At 36.2% G+C, this 22,609-nt stretch overlaps 1 protein-coding gene across 1 annotated transcript; it reads right to left on the bottom strand.

The window, feature by feature from the left end:
• Positions 1–15,875: 15,875 nt before the first annotated feature.
• Positions 15,876–18,888, bottom strand: LOC139877218 (small ribosomal subunit protein uS7-like). Its single transcript, XM_071864630.1, has 4 exons — positions 18,754–18,888; positions 17,203–17,474; positions 16,552–16,755; positions 15,876–16,167 (listed from the first exon to the last, which is right to left on the bottom strand). The coding sequence occupies exons 1-4, from the start codon at positions 18,835–18,837 to the stop codon at positions 16,113–16,115; spliced, it is 615 nt and encodes a 204-aa protein (XP_071720731.1). The 5' UTR covers positions 18,838–18,888; the 3' UTR covers positions 15,876–16,112.
• Positions 18,889–22,609: the final 3,721 nt, after the last annotated feature.

Below are 22,609 nucleotides of genomic sequence, written 5' to 3'. Positions count from 1 at the left end.
GGGTCATCTGAGTTTGAGAAACATGAATCATCTGGTGCATAAAGGATTAATTGACGGGGTAAACGTTAAAACGTTTCAGATACCAGATGGTTGTCTTCCTTGTACGAAGTGTAAACAAACAAAGAAAGCTCATCTGCCCAAGAAGTATCATTCAATCGATATTCCGCTTGAACTTTTACATATGGATCTCTTTGGTCCTATTAGTCGTAAAACTATTGCTGGGGAATCGTACTGTTTGGTTGTTACTGATGAATATTCTCGTTTCTCTTGGGTAGTGATGTTAAAAGCAAAGTCTGAGACGTTCGAGCAAATCAGGTTGCTGATTATCAAATTAGAGAGTTTGTATAAGCTGAAGGTGAGAAAAATACGAACGGATAATGGTACCGAGTTTAAGAATAAAGAGATGGAGCTGTTTTGCAAAGAAAGAGGGATTCAACAGCAGTTTAGTCCCGTGTATACTCCTCAAGCAAATGGGGTAGCCGAAAGAAAGAATCGTACGTTGATTGAGGCTGCTCGCACTATGTTGGCCGACTCCGGTTTGCCAGTTGCTTTCTGGGGTGAAGCGGTTAATACTGCTTGTTATGTGATGAACAGGGTTCTGATAGTTAAACGGTTTGATAAAACCTGTTATGAGTTATTACAGAAGAGGAAGCCAAATGTTAAGCATTTCGAACCATTTGGGGCACCGTGCACCATTATGGTTAGAGAGCAAGGAGGTAAGTTCAATCCCAAAGCGGTGACTGGTATTTTTCTTGGGTATGGGAATCCGAACAAGAGGGTTTACAACACTGAGACGAAGAGGGTAGAAGTTCACTTCGAGGTTGAGGTGCCGCGCACTGACTCCAGAGCTATTACAGTTAAGGGGTTTTCATGGCATTTTAATTATGAAGAATTATTCGATTCGTTTGGTATCCCACCTGAGATTACAGATGAAGATGTGGCACTCCAATATTTGTATGAGTCTGGCAGTGATGTTAGACATGTTACAGCTGAAAGAGTCCCTTCGACAACAGAGGTTTCTACTTCTAGGGGCCCTACAAATGAAGCTTCCACTTCTTCTGCTTCTACAAGTAAAGTTACAAGAACTACGACTACGACACCAGAGGTCCCGTCGACCTCTAGCCGAACAGTACAATTGAATCCTGAAGTTACTAGTGACTATGAGGGTGCGCAAGATGATAGTAGTGTTTCGGGTGATGAACAACCTATTCGATCTGACGATGAGGTTAACCCGTTTCATAACGTTCAAGTCCAGGATTCTGAATCCTCCGATGAGGAGCCTCTAAGTGCTGGGGGTGTCCGTAGATCGAATCGTCAAGTAATTCGTCCTAGAAAGTTAGACGATTTTCTGGTAGATGATAAGGGATTGCCGACAAGACAGCGTTATAGTTCTCTTAATGATGACCCCACTGAGACTGCAAATGTAGCTGCTGCTTTTTACTCTAAGGTTAATCGATCGGGGAGAATTTTTCGACACGCTCATTCTTGTTTTGTGTGTCAGATAGAACCGAAAGATGTTCAAGAGGCTTTGCATTATGGTGATTGGGTTAATGCGATGCAAGAAGAGTTATTGCAGTTTAAGCATTTGGAGGTTTGGAAGTTAGTAAATCCACCTCACGGGTGTGTGCCGTACGGTCTAAAGTGGGTTTTGAAAAACAAGAAAGATGAACAAGGTATCGTGATCCGGAATAAAGCTCGTTTAGTTGTAAAGGGATATCAGCAGATACCTGATGTTGATTATGATGAAGTGTTTGCTCCAGTAGCTAGACTGGAGGCAATAAGATTGTTTTTGGCATTCGCATCCTACATGGGATTTCAGGTGTATCAGATGGATGTGAAGAGCGCGTTTTTGTATGGAGTTTTAAACGATACCGTGTATGTTGAACAGCCTCCAGGGTTTGAGGATCCTCACTTCCCTGAGAAGGTTTATCGTCTTGACAAGGCGCTGTACGGGTTACATCAAGCTCCTAGAGCATGGTACGCCACCTTGTCAAACTACATGATAGAAAACGGTTTTAGAAGAGGAGTTATTGATCAGACTCTCTTCATTAAAGAGAAAGGGGGGCACATCATGTTGGTGCAGGTATATGTTGATGATATTATCTTCGGGGCGACTGATCATAGTATGGTTAAAGAGTTCGAGACGGTTATGCAGAATAAGTTCAAGATGAGTTCCATGGGAACTATCAAGTTCTTTCTCGGTCTCCAGGTTGCTCAGACTGATAAGGGTATCTTCCTGCATCAGACAAAGTATGTTGCCGATATTTTGAGTAGGTTTCAGATGGAAGATGAAAGGCCTGCTAAAACTCCGTTAGCTGTGAATCACGGTCTGTCACCCCAGCTAGAAGGAACAAGGGTGGACCAGACATTGTACAGAGCAATTATTGGCTCTTTGATGTATTTGACGGCGTCGAGACCCGACATTATGTTTGCGGTTTGCTTGTGTGCTCGTTATCAGGCAAATCCGAACGTGCATCATATGTTGGTGGTTAAACGTATAATGAGGTATCTGAAGGAAACGCCGAGTTTGGGATTGTGGTATCCTTGTGATAAGGATTTCAAGTTGATCGCCTACAGTGATTCAGATTATGGTGGTTGCAAGAAAGACTTCAAGTCTACTTCAGGAGGTTGTCAGTTTTTAGGTAGCCGTTTGGTTTCATGGCAATGCAAGAAGCAGAATGCGGTGGCTCTGTCAACGTGTGAAGCTGAGTACATTGCCGCAGCTAGCTGTACATCTCAGGTCGTCTGGATCCAACAGCAGCTTCGAGACTACGGTTTGAATTTCACTAACACTCCTCTTTTCATAGATAATAATGCTGCTATATCTGTGACTAAAAATCCCGTAAATCATTCTAAAACTAAACACATAGGGATTAAATTTCACTTCATTAGAGATTGTTATGAAAAGAAATTGATTGACGTACAGAGGGTGGAATCACTTGAACAGAGGGCTGATCTTTTCACAAAAGCTTTTGATAAACCGCGTTTTGACTACTTAATAAATGAATTGGGTATTAAAGACTTAAAAGACGTGGTCCCAGACAAAGAGAATGTGATATAGCCCTGTATGCTTTATGTGTTCATTTGTATTATAAGGTGTGTCTTTGCATGTTTTCTTCTCGTTTATGCCTGCTTTAGTGTGTTTTTCTGCTATGTGCTGTTTTCTTAGGTAGATTTACTTTTGTTTTTACTTCTGCATGCATCTTAAAATCCAAAAAGCCAAAAATATTTTTGTTTTTAGAATTTTAGGGGGAGAATATTGCATCATCAGAAAAACTCTAAAAATTGAAAAATAGAAAAGAATTGTTTACCTGTTTAGGGGGAGATGAAGAAGTTACTTGAGCCTGCATGTAAATGTCCACAGAAGTAAATAGATATAAGTACGCTATTTATCTGACTATGGGTAGGCTTAAACTGATTAATTCCCAGAATGAGGCATTACACAACCAGACATAGTTGTCACGATTGATCTAAAGCGGTTGAAGGTAATCACCTATATTACCACTTGCATTGTATCGATAAAAGATTGGTGAGAAAATGGTAGACGGTGAGGATATCCCCCACTGTGTTGGAGATTTTGACAATCCTTGCCCCCATCCCAGTCGTAAGGGTATCATACGCTCTCGCGAGCATGCCGGGGACAAGTGTGAGATCAATACTTAGTGAGGATGTTCTGATAAGTGTGTACACCAGGTTTCTATTCGTTCTTAAATGCTTGAATCGAAACTAAACCCCCAAAATTCACTCACAAATACATCTCTAGGATGTCTCTGGGGAATATCTTGCCTTTCATCCAAAATCACAGACTGATTCACAGACAATTGCAAGAAAGAACTCCAGCGAGAAGAATGTCCAGAAAGAATATCTTGTGAAAGAACCATACAAAGTATGCGAGAGAAATCAGTTCCTAAACAAACTGAATTGAAGATTGTGGTGCACTGAAAAAAAAAAAAAAAAAAAAAAAAAAAAAAATGTGAAAATAAGTAGGTGCACCACATGTCGAGTAAATCATGTCATTGAAATGCGAGACATTAAAGTCTGAAAGTCGGTGAAGTCAAGAATTGAAGGGATCTCAAATATTTCAAGAAGAATGTTCGTGTAATCTCTGAAGATGTCTGTGATGAAAGTCTGTAACTGTTAGGCACTGTATTCCCCGAGGGATAACCTGTGACAGCAAGGAATTTCATGACTTGCACTTTCCGTTTCCAACCATAACTTTAATAATAATCGAAGCATTTGGGACTTATAGCGGCTGGTTAATCGAAAGATATGCATGTTCGGAATGTTCGATATCTATGAGATCAGCCGAGTCAAATGATTCTTGATGGTGGAGATTCATGATCGACAGGGATGTCGCAAAATACGTTTGCTCAGATTTTCTGATCAGTTGGGCCAACGGCACAAGTGTGTGGTAACAGGAAAGTTGCTAATTATCTGTTACAGAAAGTAATGAGAATTGGTTACCTGAAACATCGTGCGATCTTCCGTGACCGCCTTGCCTAACGAGCAGTAACACGTTAAATGTGTTTTAAATGCTAAGTAATGCCAATATGGTCTGTAAGAATTAATCTGATTAAGCTTAATGAAAATTTATACCTGTAATCAGACATTTAGATTGCTAATGACTATGTGGATTATGGACATAAATGATTACTGCAACTATGGCCAAGTTCTGATCCCTTAAGGTTTTCGTTTCACAAAAATACTGGTTATTGAGATATGACAAATTCTGTTTTATAATGATTTCTGAATGATTGATACGATATGTACAGATCTGAACATGCTAAGTGACTTAAACTGTGTCTTAAACTGTTTAGAAACCGAACATATTTCGTTAAAATTCGTTAACTTGGAATCGTTCTGTTATCGTGAAATATACTGAGTTTTGATTATCTGTTCTTTTACTTATTTGTTTTCATGTTTCCATATTTCGGAAAAATACAAAAATATGTCATTGCTTTTCGTGTATGTCTGTTTCTGGCTGTAAATGATCTTTTCTCTTTGTCGAAGCGGGAATTTATTTTCTGAATTTGTTAATCAAGCTTGAACAAGATCTTATAAACTGTTTTCGTACTTAAAGGATCAGCCCTGGGTAAGGTAGTAAGGTTATAATGAGAAAAAACCGAAAATTTTCTATGAGTTTTGAAAAAGTTGACCATCGGCCCTGTTGTTTGACCCTCGGCTCGATGGTGCAGACCATCGGTCCGAAGGACATGACAATCGGCCCGAGGGAAAACTCCATTTTAAGTCGGTTAAGTGTGGGACCTTCGGATCGATGGTACTCACCATCGGCCCGAGGGAGTAGACCATCGGCCCGATGGTCTCTGAAGGATATAAAAGGGTCAGAACGACCTCCGGTTCTCACACTTTGAAAATTTTGAGATTTTTATCGAGTATTTGCAATCAAACCGATCGCTGTTTTTCTCCTAGTTTATTATCTACTTTTGTCCGGTGATCACGTTGCTGCAAACCAGGTATCTTTTCGTGCTCTAAATCTTTAGTTTTTTATGTTTTTTTTGGTTCGTTAATGGTGGGTTCCAATTGGAACTCAATTTGAGTTAGTTTGTTGAAATTGATGATTGCAAGCTTTTAATCGGTGTGCTTAGGAGGGTTTCCAACCATTCCCGTTGAAAACCCCCAATTTTTGATCGATTTGATGATCCTTGGGTTTGATTTCTGATGAACTACCCTCGGACCGATGGTCTTTGACCTCCGGACCGAGGGTCCACACCTTCGACCCGATGGACTACTCCATCGACCCGATTGACCTTTTCTGACCTTCGAGTGATATTGACCCGAGGGGCTTGACCTTCGACCCGAGGGACTTGACCCTCGACCCGAGGGACTTGACCCTCGACTCGATGGTCTGTAATTTGACCCGATGGTCAGACTTTTGGCCAGATAGACTAAGTTTTGCGTATTTGACTGATCGTTATTGGTACATGTGTGTTTGTTTCAGCTTATTTTTACAGAATGTCTACTTCAGCTGAACCTCAGAGGCATGACACTGACTCCGAGACTGAGACAGATTCCAGTGGACCCACTGGAGAAGAGATGGAGGGATTGAAAGCCAATGATAGCTCGAACATCTTGGCTAACCTGAATGAGAGTGGACCTTGGTCTAAGAATTATATCGAGATGATTCAATTCTTGAAACGTTCTCGAATCCTCCATGCAATAGACACCGATTGCAAAGCCTATTACTCTCATCAGCGTGAATTCTGGAAACATGCTAAGATCGAGACTGTTGACGGAAAGAAGGTTATAGTTAGCAGTGTGTTCGGCAAGGAAGTTCTAGTGACCGAACAAATGATCCGAGAGGAATGGAAGTTTGGTGATTCCGAGAATATGCCAAAGAGGCTATCGAAGAAGAAAGTGACGGGCTGTGTACTGAGATGTGGATATAGTCACTCAGTGGAAGTTAGGATTAAGCGAAGCGGGTTCTCCCGTCCCTACAGATATTTAGGCTTGGTAATCCTGAAGTGTTTGAGCAATTTGCAAGGCGGATGGGATGAGTTGAATGAGACCTTCGCTAGTATGTTTGCTGCGTTGGTATTGAATGCTGAGTTCAACTTCTCGGGGGTTATCTTTGATCTTCTGCTGAAGAATGTGAATGTTACACTGTTTCTGATCTATCCTAGATTTTTACAGGCGCTCATCAATAAACAGTGTCCCGAGTTGATATTTAAGAAGAAGGATCGAATCAATCTGCATCACATGAATGATCATACTCTTAACCGGCTTGATCAGCTGAAGTGTGTAGTACCGGTTAAGTTTATTTGTCATATCGCTAGGGCAGATTACGTGTGTCCTCCAGGAAAGGAGTGGAGGAATGAGAATAGCAAGTCGGCGGTTGAGCCAGAGTTCAAAGTGACGAATAGTGATGATGAGGTCAATCAACCGATTAATGTGACCCAAAATCAATCTGTTGAGAGCAGTACTCAGAGGCTAGTAGATGAAGGTGAGGTAACTGGTACTGCCTCGAAAAGAAAAGCTGTTGCAGGGGGATCTAAGCAACGTAAGAAACCGAAGAAGATCATTTTGGTAAGGAGGACTACCCAGCCACCACAACAACCACAACAGCCACCACAACAACCACAACAACCACCACCTACTCAAACAACCATCCGTCCACCAGTACAACCAACTCACACAGAACAACATTTCACTCAACTGAACACACCTCCATCACTCAACTTTGAAGAACAAGTTGGTACTTCGAGTCCAGCGGCAGCTGCAGATGTTGGAGGAAGTTCATCTGTCACACTGGATCAGGTGAACTCCTTGAGAATTCTGATCAATGAGACTATGGCTCAGCAAGTGCTGTTTAAATCGTCGGTAAAGGAAGAGATGAAGAAAGAGATTGAGAGTGTGAAGCAAGAGAGTCAGAAGGAGATTGAGGCGATGAGGTTGGAGAATGAGAAGAAGGATAAGTTGATTGAGAATTTAACAGTTCAGGTCAACGCTCTACAGCAAAAGGTTGACAGTCAGGGTAAAGAACTGGTTGAGTATAAGAACAAGGTTACTAGCTCGAACACTGAGTTAGATAATCTGAAGGCGATAGTTAAAGGTTGGGATGAAAAGTTTAAAGACTGTGAGATTCTCGAGGTTAACGACGGTGAATCTGGTGATGATGACGATGCTCAGACGGACAACTCTAAAGCGTTGGAAGTCTTTGACAAAGATAAACCGCTGTATGCTGTACCTATTAGTGCTTTTCGTTTATCTGATTTTTTGTCTGCACAGGATCAGCTGAACGTTTTATCTGTTTATGATGATCTAGAGGAGAGGGAAATCCCTCCGGAGCCGACAAGTGAAGCGGTTGAATGGCTGGTGCGTCAAGAGCAAGAAACCGCTACACCTGCTGACGCTACACCAGCAACGTCGTCCGCAAGACGTGAATCGGATGACGAGTATGTAGAGACTGTGGCTAGTGATCAGGATAATCTGAATGGAATTGATGATGTGATTATTGAGGATGAACCGGAAGAGGATTATCCTAAGTACGAGGGTTTTGAGGATTTTCCATCGTTTGCTGAGTACTTCCGGGAAGGTGAAGAATTGATTAACCGTGTGTGTAAAGAGAAGATGGCTGAGGGTAAGATACCGATGGGTACAAAGATTTTAAGTGAGGAAGAGAAGGCTGGTTTAGAGAAGGAATGGGCAGAGACTACTAAAGATAGAAAGTGGTTTAAGAAGCCGGACCTGGAACCGAACTGGTTAGATTCAATTTCTAAGAGGAAAGACCAGCTGAGCAAGGGCAAGATCATAGCCTGGGCCTACATAAAGGAGTTTAATGCTTATGCGATCAAGAAAGAGTACGGGGTGGACTATATCAAGTATGGCTGGGAACTTAAGTCATTACCGTATTTTGAATTTCTTCAGATTGGCAGGCTCAGGATGATGTATCAAGAGGGTGATCCGACTGCGTCCATGGTCGCGGGTTTTGTGCGACGATCCTTCCTTGCTAAGAGTTTTAAAGGAGACAGGGTCTGGAGACCGCAGTTCCCGACGATCAAATACCGAACGAACAAGAGAACAGGTGTTGTTCGTAGGATTGCAAGGTATGCTCCGGTGAAGTACATGCGTACGATTAGGGTTAAACGAATGCCGCAGCACTTCAGCCAGAGATTCCGTTGGTGGTATTATGATGATCGTTCGGAGGAAGCCGTAATTGTGTTGGAAAAGGAACATGGTGATGACAATGATACAATCAGGGTTTTGGATCCAATTTGGCTACGTAATTGTTGTGAAGAAGATATATGCACGTTGTACCTGAATAAAATGATGTATCGCAGGGAAAATCGTGTACAAGCAGAACAGTACGTAAGAGTGGCCGAGTTGTGCTGGTTGAGGAATTTGGTGACTGATCCGTTCCCTGTAGAGTAAAGAATGAAGAACTGAAGACCTACTTTAGAGTTTGTTTGTGCGTTTGTCGAACTAGGTCTTAGGGGGAGTTTGTTGGTGCATAATCCCTAGTTCTTATTGTTCTTTTTATTATCGAGTTGTAATGAACATTGATACATTATTATGTTTGCCTTATTAAGGTTTGTTTATGATTATGTTATTGAATGAATGTCTAGTGTAACGATTGTTTAATTGGTTGGACGATCGAAACACAGCCGAGGGTCAGGGACCCTCGGCCCGAGGGAGAAGACCATCGGACCGATGGTTAAGTCCATCGAGCCGATGGTAGCTGGGTCTTATATAAATATGAGATGACGGGAACTAATTGAGGTTACGTATTTTTCACTTGGTTTCTTGGTTCCTGTCGATTCCAGCACTCCCTCACAACCCACAACCGAATACACTTGTTCTAGGCTATTGAATATCTAGGTTTAATCATCTAGGTTATCGAAACCTTAGGATTTCAAGTATTCGAATCAAAAGATCATAGTTTCCGCCTATAGGTCGTTGTGTTTAATCAAGATCCGTGTAATACAACAACACTTCAAGCTGCCAAGTCGTCCTAATTAATGACATGCTTATTTTACGTTGTGATTTCACTATTTTATAGTTGACGAAACTGCAACAGGATCATGGGAAACATCAGGATATTGAACTCTATAGAAACAAAAGGTGTGAAATTTGAATGTCTTCTTTTATTTTTGTAAATAATGTACAACATACAAGGATACAAAAGACTTATAAAAACATTACCTTTTTTTTTTTTTTTTTTTTTTTTTTTTTTTTTTTTTTTTTTTTGACATGTATTCAGCTTCTACTCAGTATTGATCACATGCATTATCTTCGGCTTTGTGAACACACAGTCGTTTTCATTTACCGTAAAATTAAGTTAAGTTCAGTAGACATAATTTCGCCTTAAAAGAAACGTTGTCCCTGTTCTGTATTAGCAAACTCCTGATCAACAGATGAAAATGAAAAGCGCAGCCACATTTGGTTTGATCAAGATTATAGGGCACAAAACCATAGTATTTTCTATTCAATTTTAATTCTAAGGATTTTTTTTTAACGGAGGTATTAAGGTCACTGACGGGGCCATAAGATTGATGTTATTCACTTATATATATGATTTACTATCGTATTTTCTATATCAGGTTGTACAAAACAAAGTGGACGGTAGCATTTTTTGCAGCGGCAATCACTTTGGTCACCATGGTTGGATTTTTCAACAATATATTTTGTCTCGGTTTGTCTTGTGTTGTTTCGTTTACTTTTTATTCGTTTGTTGATTTCACTTAGTTCGTTTGACCTGGTTCCTGTTATTATTGTGTAGTATTCGGTTTAGTTTTGGTTAGTTTGTTTCTAGGTTTATCGGGGTGTTAGGAGGAAGCTCGTGTATAGATAGTTTTTTTAGATGGTTGTTTAGTTATTTTTGCCAAAAAAATAAAATAAAATAAATTAAGAGGTAATGGAGCAGGGGCACAATCCCTAATGATTTACAGGACCAGCGACATAGATATGGAATGGAAAACTGATGATAACACAAAGTTGTGCACCACTGTAATTTCATATGTTGAGGTAATCGTAAGCAGATTGAGGAATCATACTTAAAATCGAGGAATCATACTTAAATTCTATCTAATTTTGTTGAGAATATTAAACAATTCAAGGACGAGGTTTCGCTAGCTTCGTAAACCTTTCAAGAAACACGAGCTTATTGGGATCCCTTGTGATCCCGGGAACTAAAGAGGCGATAGTAGTGAAGGTGGGACCAGGTTGTAGGGGTTTACCATGAGCGATTTTGGGTAAGTTTGTAAAGATGTTGGCGAAAGTAATAGTCGGGGTAGCAAGGTGTGTGTAGACGTATTCGTGGCGGTTTGGGTGGATAATTGCTTAGAGATTGGTGGTGTAGGAATGAACAGTGAGTTGTGTTTAGTAGTCATGGATTTGGTAGCTTTTGTTTTGGCGTGAGTTGAGTCGATGGTGGTGGTAACGTGGGCGGCTAGTTGATTGGATATTGTTCTGAGTTGGTAGTTCGTGGTGGGAAAATGGGTAGAAAGTTGCTTGGCAAACAATTCAAGTCGGGTGTTGGACGACTCATAAGAATCGATCAACTTACCCATTTTTCTCGTTCATTTGCTCAACGAGGGTACTCGTTTTCTCAACGAAAGTCACAAATGACTCGCATTGATTTGATGATAGCACCACCACTTATCCTGTCTCTTTGAGTCGACCTCTAACTTCACAAAAAATAGAGAGGAATAGACTTTTTGGACTAACCAAATATTTACACTACAAAACCAATACTTATTTTTTTTTTTTTTTTTTTTTATTTACAAACCATTTTACTCGAACTGCCACTAGATTATCTGATATCAATGCAATACCCATGCTCTTATCAGGTAGTGATAATTTACACATTAATTAACAGACAAAATTTATGAATAGTTACGGGGGCATTTTCGATTTTTCACATTTTCTTTTTAAGTTTTAACTTTTAACTAAATTTCATTTTCCCAACAAAAGCTCCCACACTTTTTTGAAAAATTCAAATCAACCCCCAAATATGGGGGTAAAGTGTCAAATAACCATTTTCATAAAAAATCTTAAATAAACTCCATCCAAATATTCAACGTGAAAGGACCCGTTCATATACAATATAAACGATTCACAATAGTTGATTACATTGCGAGGTAATTGACCTCTATATGATACATTTTACAAACATTGCATTCGTTTTTAAAAGACAAACTTCCTTTACATTGAAAGTTGACGGCAAGCATACTATTTCATAATACCTCCAACTATAATTGACTTAATAATAATCTTGATGAACTCGACGACTCGAATGCAACGTCTTTTGAAATATGTCATGAATGACTCCAAGTAATATTTCTAATATGAGCAAATGCACAGCGAAAGATTTCTTTCATACCTGAGAATAAACATGCTTTCAAGTGTCAACCAAAAGGTTGGTGAGTTCATAGGTTTATCATAAAACAATAAAATTCATCATTTTGATAGACCACAAGATTTAAATCCTGCATGGTACAAATGGGCCCGAATCCTATACCCACCTGTAATGTACATGCGATATCTTTTAAATACAGTACACCTTTCTCGTGTATGAAATCATCTTTCATAAATCTTAGTAACTGTACACATATCTCGTACACAAAATAACATACACATAACATGTGTATAAAATCATTCTCTCGATATATAACATTCACTTTTCAATTGGTGGCAATTATCATGTCCACATAATTCAATGGTGGCAATTATCATGTCCACATAATTTAATGGTGGCAATTATCATGTCCACATAATTCAATGGTGGCAATTATCATGTCCACATAATTCAATGGTGGCAATTATCATGTCTACATAATTCATTCGAGGAATGTTTTACTTGTGTCTATCTCGTCAAACATTTATAAAAGCATTTCATGTATTCGCAGTTCAAAATATATTTCAAAAGCATTTAGTAAAGCAGTTGTAAAAATAGCGCATGTATTCTCAGTCCCAAAAATGTAAAGAGTAAAAGGGAATCAAATGAACTCACCATCGAATATTTTGTAGTAAAAATATTCATACTACGAAACTGAACAATGCAGGGTTGGCATCGGATTCACGAACCTATATCATTTATATGTATATTAACACATATAATGGCAGTCGAACAAATTTATGTATTATTATTAATTGTTATATTAGTAACTTATATGTTTTATTAATAACTAAATTAACTATATTTTCTTTTATATGCATTAAATAGATAATTAATATTTAAACATATTAATATAGTTATGTCTTTAAGTAAATAATATATTTTTATATAGAAAATCTTTATTTGATATATTAATAATACTAATAATAATAATGATAAAAATACTAATATTAGTGTTAGAAATAATAAAATTGATAATAAAAATAATAATGATAAAAATAATGATAATTCTAATAATAATAATAATGATAATAATAATACATTCATTAATAATTAATATTCATAATCATAATGAAAATAATAATAATACTTATATTAATAATAAACATGATAAAATTAATGATAATAATAATAATGTTAAGACTACCTTATGAGGCTATAAAAAATAAAGTGCCCAAGCCAGAACTCGAACTTGCAACCTCTCATTTAGACCAGACATCCTCAAACACTACTCTGTTAATTCATTTCTTTCATTACCATACGTTTTATTATTTTATGTATCCTATCCGAATTATTTCAATTCCATCACAATAATATCGGGTAGGATCATGTATAACACTTATTATAATCATTATTTCCAACCATCATCATCAACGAATCTTCACGATCTTGTACCACCCTCATTCGTACGCCCCCTTTCTTTAAAACAGCATCGTAATAAGCTGTAGCAGTAACAATTATCTCAAATGAGTTTGGCCCATCTATAAAACAAATGTAGTCCAACACTAAAACTCATCGGTCCATTTGTTAATTAAAAGATCTTGGCCCAAGAAAATATAAAATTTCCAATACCAGTGGTCCATTAACAGGCGTGTGATTTTTTTATATATACCACAAACTTTTCTTTACAGCTCATAAACAATTCCCATTCTTTACTATTTGTCGGCCAAGAAAGAAGTAAAAGGACACGCAGGTGTTCCAAATATTTACCAAGTGGATGTTTATTTAATCAAAAAAATATCGCTGGCAATTGTATCGAAGGTATAGCATGCGACTAAGGATCACAAGTGGGTTACTTGTTTAAGGTGTTGTCGGCCATTGAAGTAAAATAAAAAAAAATAAAAAATCCGCCAAGTTATTTAAAGGGTAGCGCGTGAAATACAGATTACAACCAGTCGACTTCTCACTTTTGTATTGTATATCATTATGTTATATCTAATATATCTGTCCCCATCTTCGCTTTAATTTCATCATCATTTGTTTAATGGGTTTGTTTGTATGAGCAATAGTAGAAGTTCTAACAGGGACGAAGTTTGCAGTGGTTATGGATTGGAAAAGAAAAAGAAAACAGGTAGAAATATTATAAAGGTGATCGTTAGATATGGTTTGATTTGGTTGAAAGTATTGGTATTCGATTTGAGGATTGGTTGTGTAAGTTTGTTGTGGTTGTCCGATGATGATGTTTGTGGAAGGTGGTGCTTAAATGGGTATCTAGAACCGAAATAGGGAGTGGGTTTCGTGGTTTAATTAAGTAGCAAAACAGAAAAATAGTGGACATCATGTTTTGGTGATGGTGTGGTTCGATGGTGTCGAAGTCCGAAGTAAAACAGGCCGATAGCAGCTATGATAATGTAAAGTAGATAGGAATGTAAATAAATAAATAAAAAATTGATTTGAGGTTGTCTGTTATCTCTCAACACTAACTTCAAGTTTTATATCAATTTGTGGGTCGACATAAAATCGTTCAGAAAAAAAAAAATATAAACGAAAATAAAATAAAATAAAAATATAGATGGTGATGTGAAACTGCTTTTGGTTGTATGTATTTGTTATATCGTGAAGATATGGATCGACCATTGATCATGGGTAAACAGAAAATTAAATACAATAGAATAAAACTGATAGAGACAGATACTTACATCCAGACAAAGAATAAAAATAAAGAAAATAACGTTGAAATGTACCTTCAACAAATTTTTGGATTGTATTAGGAATTTTTAGTCGACTGAATCACGGGAAAATATATAACAGAAGTCAGATATCGAAGGGTAACTGCATTTGTAGTTCTCTCCTTGTAATTTCTAATTAATAAATGTTAATAATTAATATATTAATATTAATAATAATACTTGTACTAACTATATTAATAATAATAATACAAACAGGTAATAATATTGATAAAAATTTTAAATAATAAAAATTTTGATAGTAATATTAATAAATTTTATCATTTTCTAATAACTATAATAATATCTAACCATAATACTAATTATCTTAATATTAATAATAGTAATGATAATGTTAGTAATAATAATATTTATATATATCTCAAATTTCATATCTATATGTTATATATATATATATATATATATTTTTTTTTAAATATAAATGTTGATATTGATATTGAATGTGATAATGATATCACTATAGTAATTATATTTTAATTTATAATTAATTTAATATTTTAATATTATTTATTAATAAGTATGTAATATAATACATTACATAATAACACATTTTGAATATTTAATATTTATACATTTTGTTATTATATATTTGTGTTTGCATTTTAGTTATAACATATATTGTTTTTGTAAATATAAATATATTAATAATGTTTTATCTATTTGAGTATTATACTTTTATTTACTATATTGTATTATTTCATAATGGAAATAGATATTATAAATTTTATCACAAAATGTTTATATATATATATATATACACATTACGACATATACTTGTAATTACATATAATATATTATCATCTATTATACCATATACACATCAATGTTCGTGAATGGTAAGTGATTATATGAATATAATTCTAAAATTTTTGAGACCCCAACATTACATACTTTGCTTATCGTGTCGAAATAATATAGAGATTAAGCTTAAATTTGGTCGGAAATTTCCGGGTCGTCACACAACGGCCCATATCTTCTCGCTCGCAACGAGTTAAATTTTTCAGACACCATCGTTAAACTCGAAAAAATTTTAGGAACGCAATGTCACTAGCTATATGCAAAACGGGCGTTTTTTAAAAAACGCTAAATATTTGAGGTACTTTTCATACACGTTGATTTTGCGTTAAATTTTTAAAAGTCGACAATTCCATAGCGAAACGCATTGTTAATTTGTTATACCTTTTAGTTCGACTCGAGTTGCGCTTCAACGACATCATCGTTAGCCACAAAATAATTTTACTAAACACAATAAAATACATTAAAAATCGAACCCCGGCGCGAAGCGAGGGTTCAATAACTAGTTTTACACTAATTTACACAACCAAATCTTCTCAAAACTTTAATAAAAATGTGAACGAGACTTTGAGTTTAAACATACATAATTTGGAAGGTTTATAGATTCAAAATATTCAATTATGACCAAAATAGCCTTCCAAACACCACTACATTCATTGAAGCATAAAAAGAGGCATCAAAACAAAAATACATAACAACAGAAAACACACGTCTTCATAACTTTTCCTCACATGATATGAAATAAAACCAAATAAACAAAAAACCAGGAGTCTTCCTCACCGATTAGCCTTAGCAACTCTCTCAATCTCATCTTTCTTCTTGATTGCATAGCTACACCAAGAAACAAAAAAACTTGATTAAGGTGGGTACGTAACTAAATGAGAAGTTCATGCTTCGTTATTATTTAACAAATCAATGAAAAATACATAAAAGATACTTAGCAAGTCAAAGGTAGCCCACAATTGCACTTTGGAGGCATTGAAATTTAAAGCATCTTAAGTCATTGTTTTTAGAAACTTATGACCTTTATATACACAAAAGGACTTTTAATCAGAGTGACAAACTGTTTAATACAGAGTACAATTTCACAAAGTTTAGACTTTTTAAGTGTCTTAAAGTCAACCCAGCCCGCATAAAGTATACCCCAATCCAACCATAACTTGAAACCAAACCATAACATTTGCTAAATCCATGACAGGAAACAGTTATATGTACCTGTTAGAAGAGCCCTTAGCAGCATTAATTAGTTCATCAGCAAGGCACTCAGCAATTGTCTTAACATTCCTAAACGCACTTTCACGCGCACCAGTAGTAAGAAGATATATAGCCTGGTTAACACGCCTTAAAGGTGATATATCAACGGCTTGACGCCTTACAACTCCAGCCGACCCAATTCTTGTAGCATCTTCTCTCGGTCCACTACCATGTCAAAAAAAAAAAAACAAAACAAAACAACTTAGCATCAAGCAGTGTTTCAGAACGAAGAATCACTCGGCGAGTACACGGTTTTGTAGCTCAGGGAGTACACGGCAAGTAGTCGTTCAATCTTAGTCAAACTCGGTCAAACTCAGTCAAAAGAGGCCAAAACTTTCGATTAATCGAAAAAATTAGTCAAAACTCTGCCAAAACTCAAGAAAAGCCAGTCAAAAATGGTCAAAACTTAGTCAAAATTAGTCAACGTCAAACTTTTAGCCAAAAAAAGTCAAACTTAGTCAACAACCGAGTACTCCCCGAGTTGCCAAAGTACTCCCTATATAATCCCAACTGAGTACTCCCGGAATAGCAATTTTTGACACCTTGGCATTAATGAACAACAAAATATACCACTTGTAACACGAAATGAACAGTCGATGACTGGATGTATACCTGTTGATGACAGCATCAACGATGATTTGAATGGGATTGGCATCAGTCAAAAGATGAATGATCTCCATCGCATGTTTAACAACACGAACAGCCATCAATTTTTTACCATTGTTTCTCCCGTGCATCATGAGTGAATTGGTCAAACGTTCCACAATTGGACACTGAGCCTTCCTGAACCTCCTCGCTTGATACCTACCAGCTGAATGAGGCATGAATTTCGGGTGCTTTGAAGCAGTAGCGGTAATGTAATCTTCAACAGAAAGATCAGGAACCTATTTATAAACACAAAACACAATGACACTTTTTTTATACTTGCTAAAGAATTATCAATCATTAAAAAATAGTTTTAATACGACTAAAACAATATCAGATTATAAAGACTTGCATTCCTACTTTTACATATTCTATATTGGCCAAATTTCAGTCCAGGTTTCAACTTAACAATCAATCTATACGGTTAACAATCATCCACAAATAATCTTTAAAACTACTAAACCAATGTCAATTTTTAAAAGGACTTTTCTGCTCCGTTGGTCCCTGTATTATACCTCATTTTGCTAACAACGTCCCTTGGTTATTAATTTGGCATTTAGAATCGTTCGTCTATCAAAAATTTGCAATCAGCGTCCCTTCGAGGGATGCTGTTAGCAAAATGGGTATATTTCAAATTTGCAATCAGCATCCCTCCGAGGGACACTGATTGCAAAATATTGATAAACAAAGGATTCTAAAGATCAAATTAATAATCAAGGGACGCTGTTAGCAAAATGGAGTATAATAAAGGGACCAACGAAGCAAAAGAGTCTTTTAAAAGAATTGCATTCCTATTTTTACATTTTCTATAATTTTGTTCAGTTTCAGTCCACATAACAAGTATTTACAGACTAATATTCAAACAGTAAGACACACTAACATCTTTAATTATGTTTCACATAATTTGTTAGGTTAATTTAACCTAACAAATCACAATTATGATATACATATATACACAAAACTGTAGTTGGCAAAAACGTATCCAGGGGCGATCTTAACTTGGGACAGGGGGGGGCGCCCCCAGTCGATTTTGAAAATTTAGTGGAAAATTTTTAGTTTTCCAACTTTGACCCGGGTGGATTTTATTCTTTTTGCCCCCAAACTTATATATTTTGCCCTAAAACCTTCAAATTTTGCTCAAAAATCTACAAATTTTGCACCAAAACCTTCAAATTTTGCGTAAAAACCTCCAACTTTTTGCCCTAAAACCTACATATTCTGCCCAAAAAAGTTTCTACGGTTTTAAAAAAAATTTCGCCCCCATTGAGAAAAAAAAAATCCTGCTTCCGCCACTAAACGTATCCAACTAATAAATTCATAACAAAATCACAATTGAAATGCAATCGCTATTACCAGACACTTAACTATTACATTCAACAAATGCAATAATACAGTCAAAACTACAAATTTAACCTAACAAATTATGTAAAACATTATAAACATAAAACTTGTGTATTCGAATAGCACACAAATATTAACAAAAATATAAAATAAATTAAAATCGACAGAAAAATTAACCTGAACATCATCATAACTCCATCGGTTAAATAGCAAGATATCAGAGCGAGCCTTTCCGTCATCAACAATAGTTGCACCCTCCATTTCTTACACTTATGGATCAATCAAACTGTAAATTATATCAATTCGCAATTAATTAATCATCATGAAATTTAAAAAAAAAATTAAGCAAATTGATGAAATTGATGAAATTGAATAAGAGGTATACAGTTAGCAAGCTTTGAATGCTTGTCGGCTGCTGCTGCTGATTCTAACCTAACCTAAGCTCCGAGTGAGAGGACAACAAGAGGAACACAAAACCCTAGTGTAAATATCACCTCCCAAATGATAAGGGCTTGGGATTAAAATTGGGTTTTATATTAATAATGGGCTTATACAACAGGCCCAATATAATGTGAATGCTTTAGATTTACGTTATGGGCTTATACAACACGCCCAACTTATTATGGTGGCACAAATTATGGTTGATTATGGTCACTATAGTGACACGTGGTAGAATTAATTGAAGTAATTAAGGCATGTTACTTTGTCGAACACACATGTGTAAAGTGTGCGAACTTACTGAAAATTTTAGGATTCAAAATTCTGTAACTTCTTCATAATTATATACATTTATTAATAGTTTTATAAAATTATAAAAGAAAAATAACTTATGTAGTTATTAAGAAACTTTGTGTTTGCATTTGGGTTGGCTAAAATTTTTTATTATTTTTTTTTTTTTTGAAAGGCGGGTTGGCTAAAATTTAACAAGAGAAAAAATGTTGCTTTTGATTATTTAGTTTTGGGTCATGTTACAAGAAAGATTTAATGGATTAACATTAAGAGAGAATGATATATTGGAGATTATTGACTATAAATAGTTGACTAACATGTTTGTTTTAAAAAAAAATGCTTGGAGTGCAATTTTATTTACTAATTAATTTTAGTATAACGGGTGTGTTTGTCACAGGAGCTTATGAGAGCTAATGAGAGCTTATAGAAGCTTGAGCTTATGATTTTAATAAGCTCCAAATAATGAACTTTATTTAGTAGACATAAAAAATAGAGCTTATGAAAATTATAAACTCTGAAAAAATAAGCTACTCCTAGTAGCTTATGAAAAAAAGTAGAGCTTATGAATTGAAAAATAAGCTCTAGTGGAAAATAAGCTCTAGCTAGTTTATCAAACACTTGTAGAAAATAATAAGTTTCAGCTACCAGCTTCAAAAATAAGCTCCAGCTCTAGTCTATAAGCTTCAGCTCCAACTACAAGCTCCAGCTCTAGCTAGTTTCATCCAAACACACCCAACATGAGACATTTATTTTTGAGAATATAAAACTAGCCAAAAATCAGTTAAAGGAATTAAAAACAATCGAATCAAGAGCATGCCCTTTCTTGAACATGTTAAGATTTTGAGATAACCTCATTCCTATATGTAAGTGTATGATAATTGCTTGATCTTATTCCACTGGCAATAGCCATATATATAATACATTACAACCTTAGACTGTTAACTAACTAAGCTATCTTTCAGGAAGTAATCTATGACCACCTATACTTATCTATACAAGTCAAATATAACACTACATACATACTAAAAATGTGATCTATACATACTAAATTATGTGAATCTGCTTCGAAGATGTCGGTCAGAAGAGGTACAGAAATTGTGCCATAGATCCAGTTTAGCACGACTGCTTCCAAACGTGACCATTTAGCAGGTCGAGTAGGTGGGGTTGTGTTGGTGTTTGAAGAATCAGATGTGATCAAGCACATCGTATACATGACATGTAATTTTGAACAATTCAGCCCATGTTGTATATTGAGAGGTATCGAGTTCAATAGTGATTGGAACGTGATTTTTGATATTAGGAATAGTGAAAGCAGGATGGATTCTGTTATCTGCCATTGAAAGAGAAGAAGTGCAGATGATCGGCTGGGAAGAATTTGGGAGAGAGTAGGATTAGCCTGATACCATGTAAGTGTATGATAATTGCTTGATCTTATTCCACTGGCAATAGTCGTATATATAATACATTACAACCCTAGATTGTTAACTAACTAAGCTATCTTTCAGGAAGTAATCTATGACCACTTATACTTATCTATACAAGTCAAATATAACACTACATACATAGTAAACACGTGATCTATACATATTAAATTATGTGAACCTTATATATCTAATACTATACCTTCAAATTGTCTAAAGAGTAGCAAGATGGATAATCCCCGAAGTAAAAATCTTGATCTGAGTGTTGAATGGTAGATCTCATCCAATGCCAAAAGTCAGCACAAGTTAGCCAAATAGGACTATTGATACATGTACAAGATGTTATGTACGAGTGTATGACCAAATTTGAGATATACCGTCACACAAAAAGAAGGTGTGGTTAACATCTTTAAAATCACAATTATTTGTAGCTGGAGCTAGAGCTTATTATTAAAGCTGGTAGTTCATTTTAATAAGCTACTTCAACTAGCTTATTTTTTCAGAGCTTATTATTTTCATAAGCTCTGTAATATTTTTCTACCAAACAACGCTAGAAGCTGAAGCTTATGAAAAAATAAGCTTAAGCTCCCAAAAGCTCCTAGAAGCTTGTGTGTCAAACACACTTATAAGCTACTAGAAGCATGATATGGCCGAAATTGACGGTTTTATTTGTGCGGTGTCGTTAGGTCACAACATGTCAGAATCCACCACCAAGAGGGGGTACTGTTTTAAATTTATATTTAGCGGAGCCTAAATCGTACTACTCCTTAGTATGAGTAAGGGAAGTATGACCTAGAGTCATATTTTTGAGATATCAGTAGAATCGAACCTATATTTAAGCCTAAGATAGTTATGAAGGAGTAGTGGTTACTTAATTTTGGGATTTTCTAATTTATAAGACAGATAAAGTAAATGCGATAAAATTTGTAATTCAGATAAGGTTAAAGTAAGTGCATACTATGATTTCATCAGTTATTCTGCCGAGATTATGGAATACTGGCTCATGAATAGGCAGAGGCCTTGTATTCATTACACTGGTCCTAAACGCCCCCGTCATAAGACATGTCACTGGGTACTGCGTTAGGCTTGAAGATTCTGAATATACAGCAACGTCCCTTACCCCCGACGCCCGTGCAGTCTGACTACAGGCATACACGTTCAGACGGCTCATCCAAAGAGCGACTCGGTTGGGTGATGTATTAACATTCCACAAAGGTCTAAACTTTCTTAAGCATAATAGAATACATTGTTTACCATATCCAAGAGATGTGATGTGTTTCAATGCTTTCATTAATGATTGGTTTTAAAAGATAGTATCCAAGAGACGTGACTTTCATGAACACGTTCGGTTATCCTAACGTTCTAATTTTTTATGTGTCTAAACAAACAGTTCCTTAATTAACTAAGAATCCCTCAAGCGGGGTGCAATGCTTGAGACCGCGTTATGGTGCAGTGTACTAATCAACACTGACAAGGTTTCATGGCCTTACTTAGCAGAGGTACAGCTTACAACAACCGCTGTACTTCAGCATGCACGTACGAAGTTTATATGCTTGGTGACTACACTAGCATGGTCTGGGACCGACAATGTACTAAGGGTCTAGTCAGATGTTTCACTACGAAAGAGTCCTCAGTCGGAATTCAAAGCTTGATAGACTTACTACAACCGTCGTGCCTCAGTCAGTCTTACGTTGTATCCGATATACTTCTCTTACCAAGGGGTGACACAGATAGTGTACTCTGAATCGGGGTTCGCGACTTCCCAATAATAGAGCCAATAACTACGTTCTATTAGTTGGAAAAGCGATTGAGTTTAAAGCATAATCGGAAAGCATTTCAACAGCATACACAAACCATAACATTATTTTGGCATTATAACCGCT

The sequence above is a fragment of the Rutidosis leptorrhynchoides genome, chromosome 11 (assembly GCF_046630445.1).
Source record: "Rutidosis leptorrhynchoides isolate AG116_Rl617_1_P2 chromosome 11, CSIRO_AGI_Rlap_v1, whole genome shotgun sequence".
In the NCBI taxonomy this organism is placed as follows: domain Eukaryota; kingdom Viridiplantae; phylum Streptophyta; class Magnoliopsida; order Asterales; family Asteraceae; genus Rutidosis; species Rutidosis leptorrhynchoides.
This window is presented reverse-complemented; position numbering and strand designations above follow the sequence as displayed.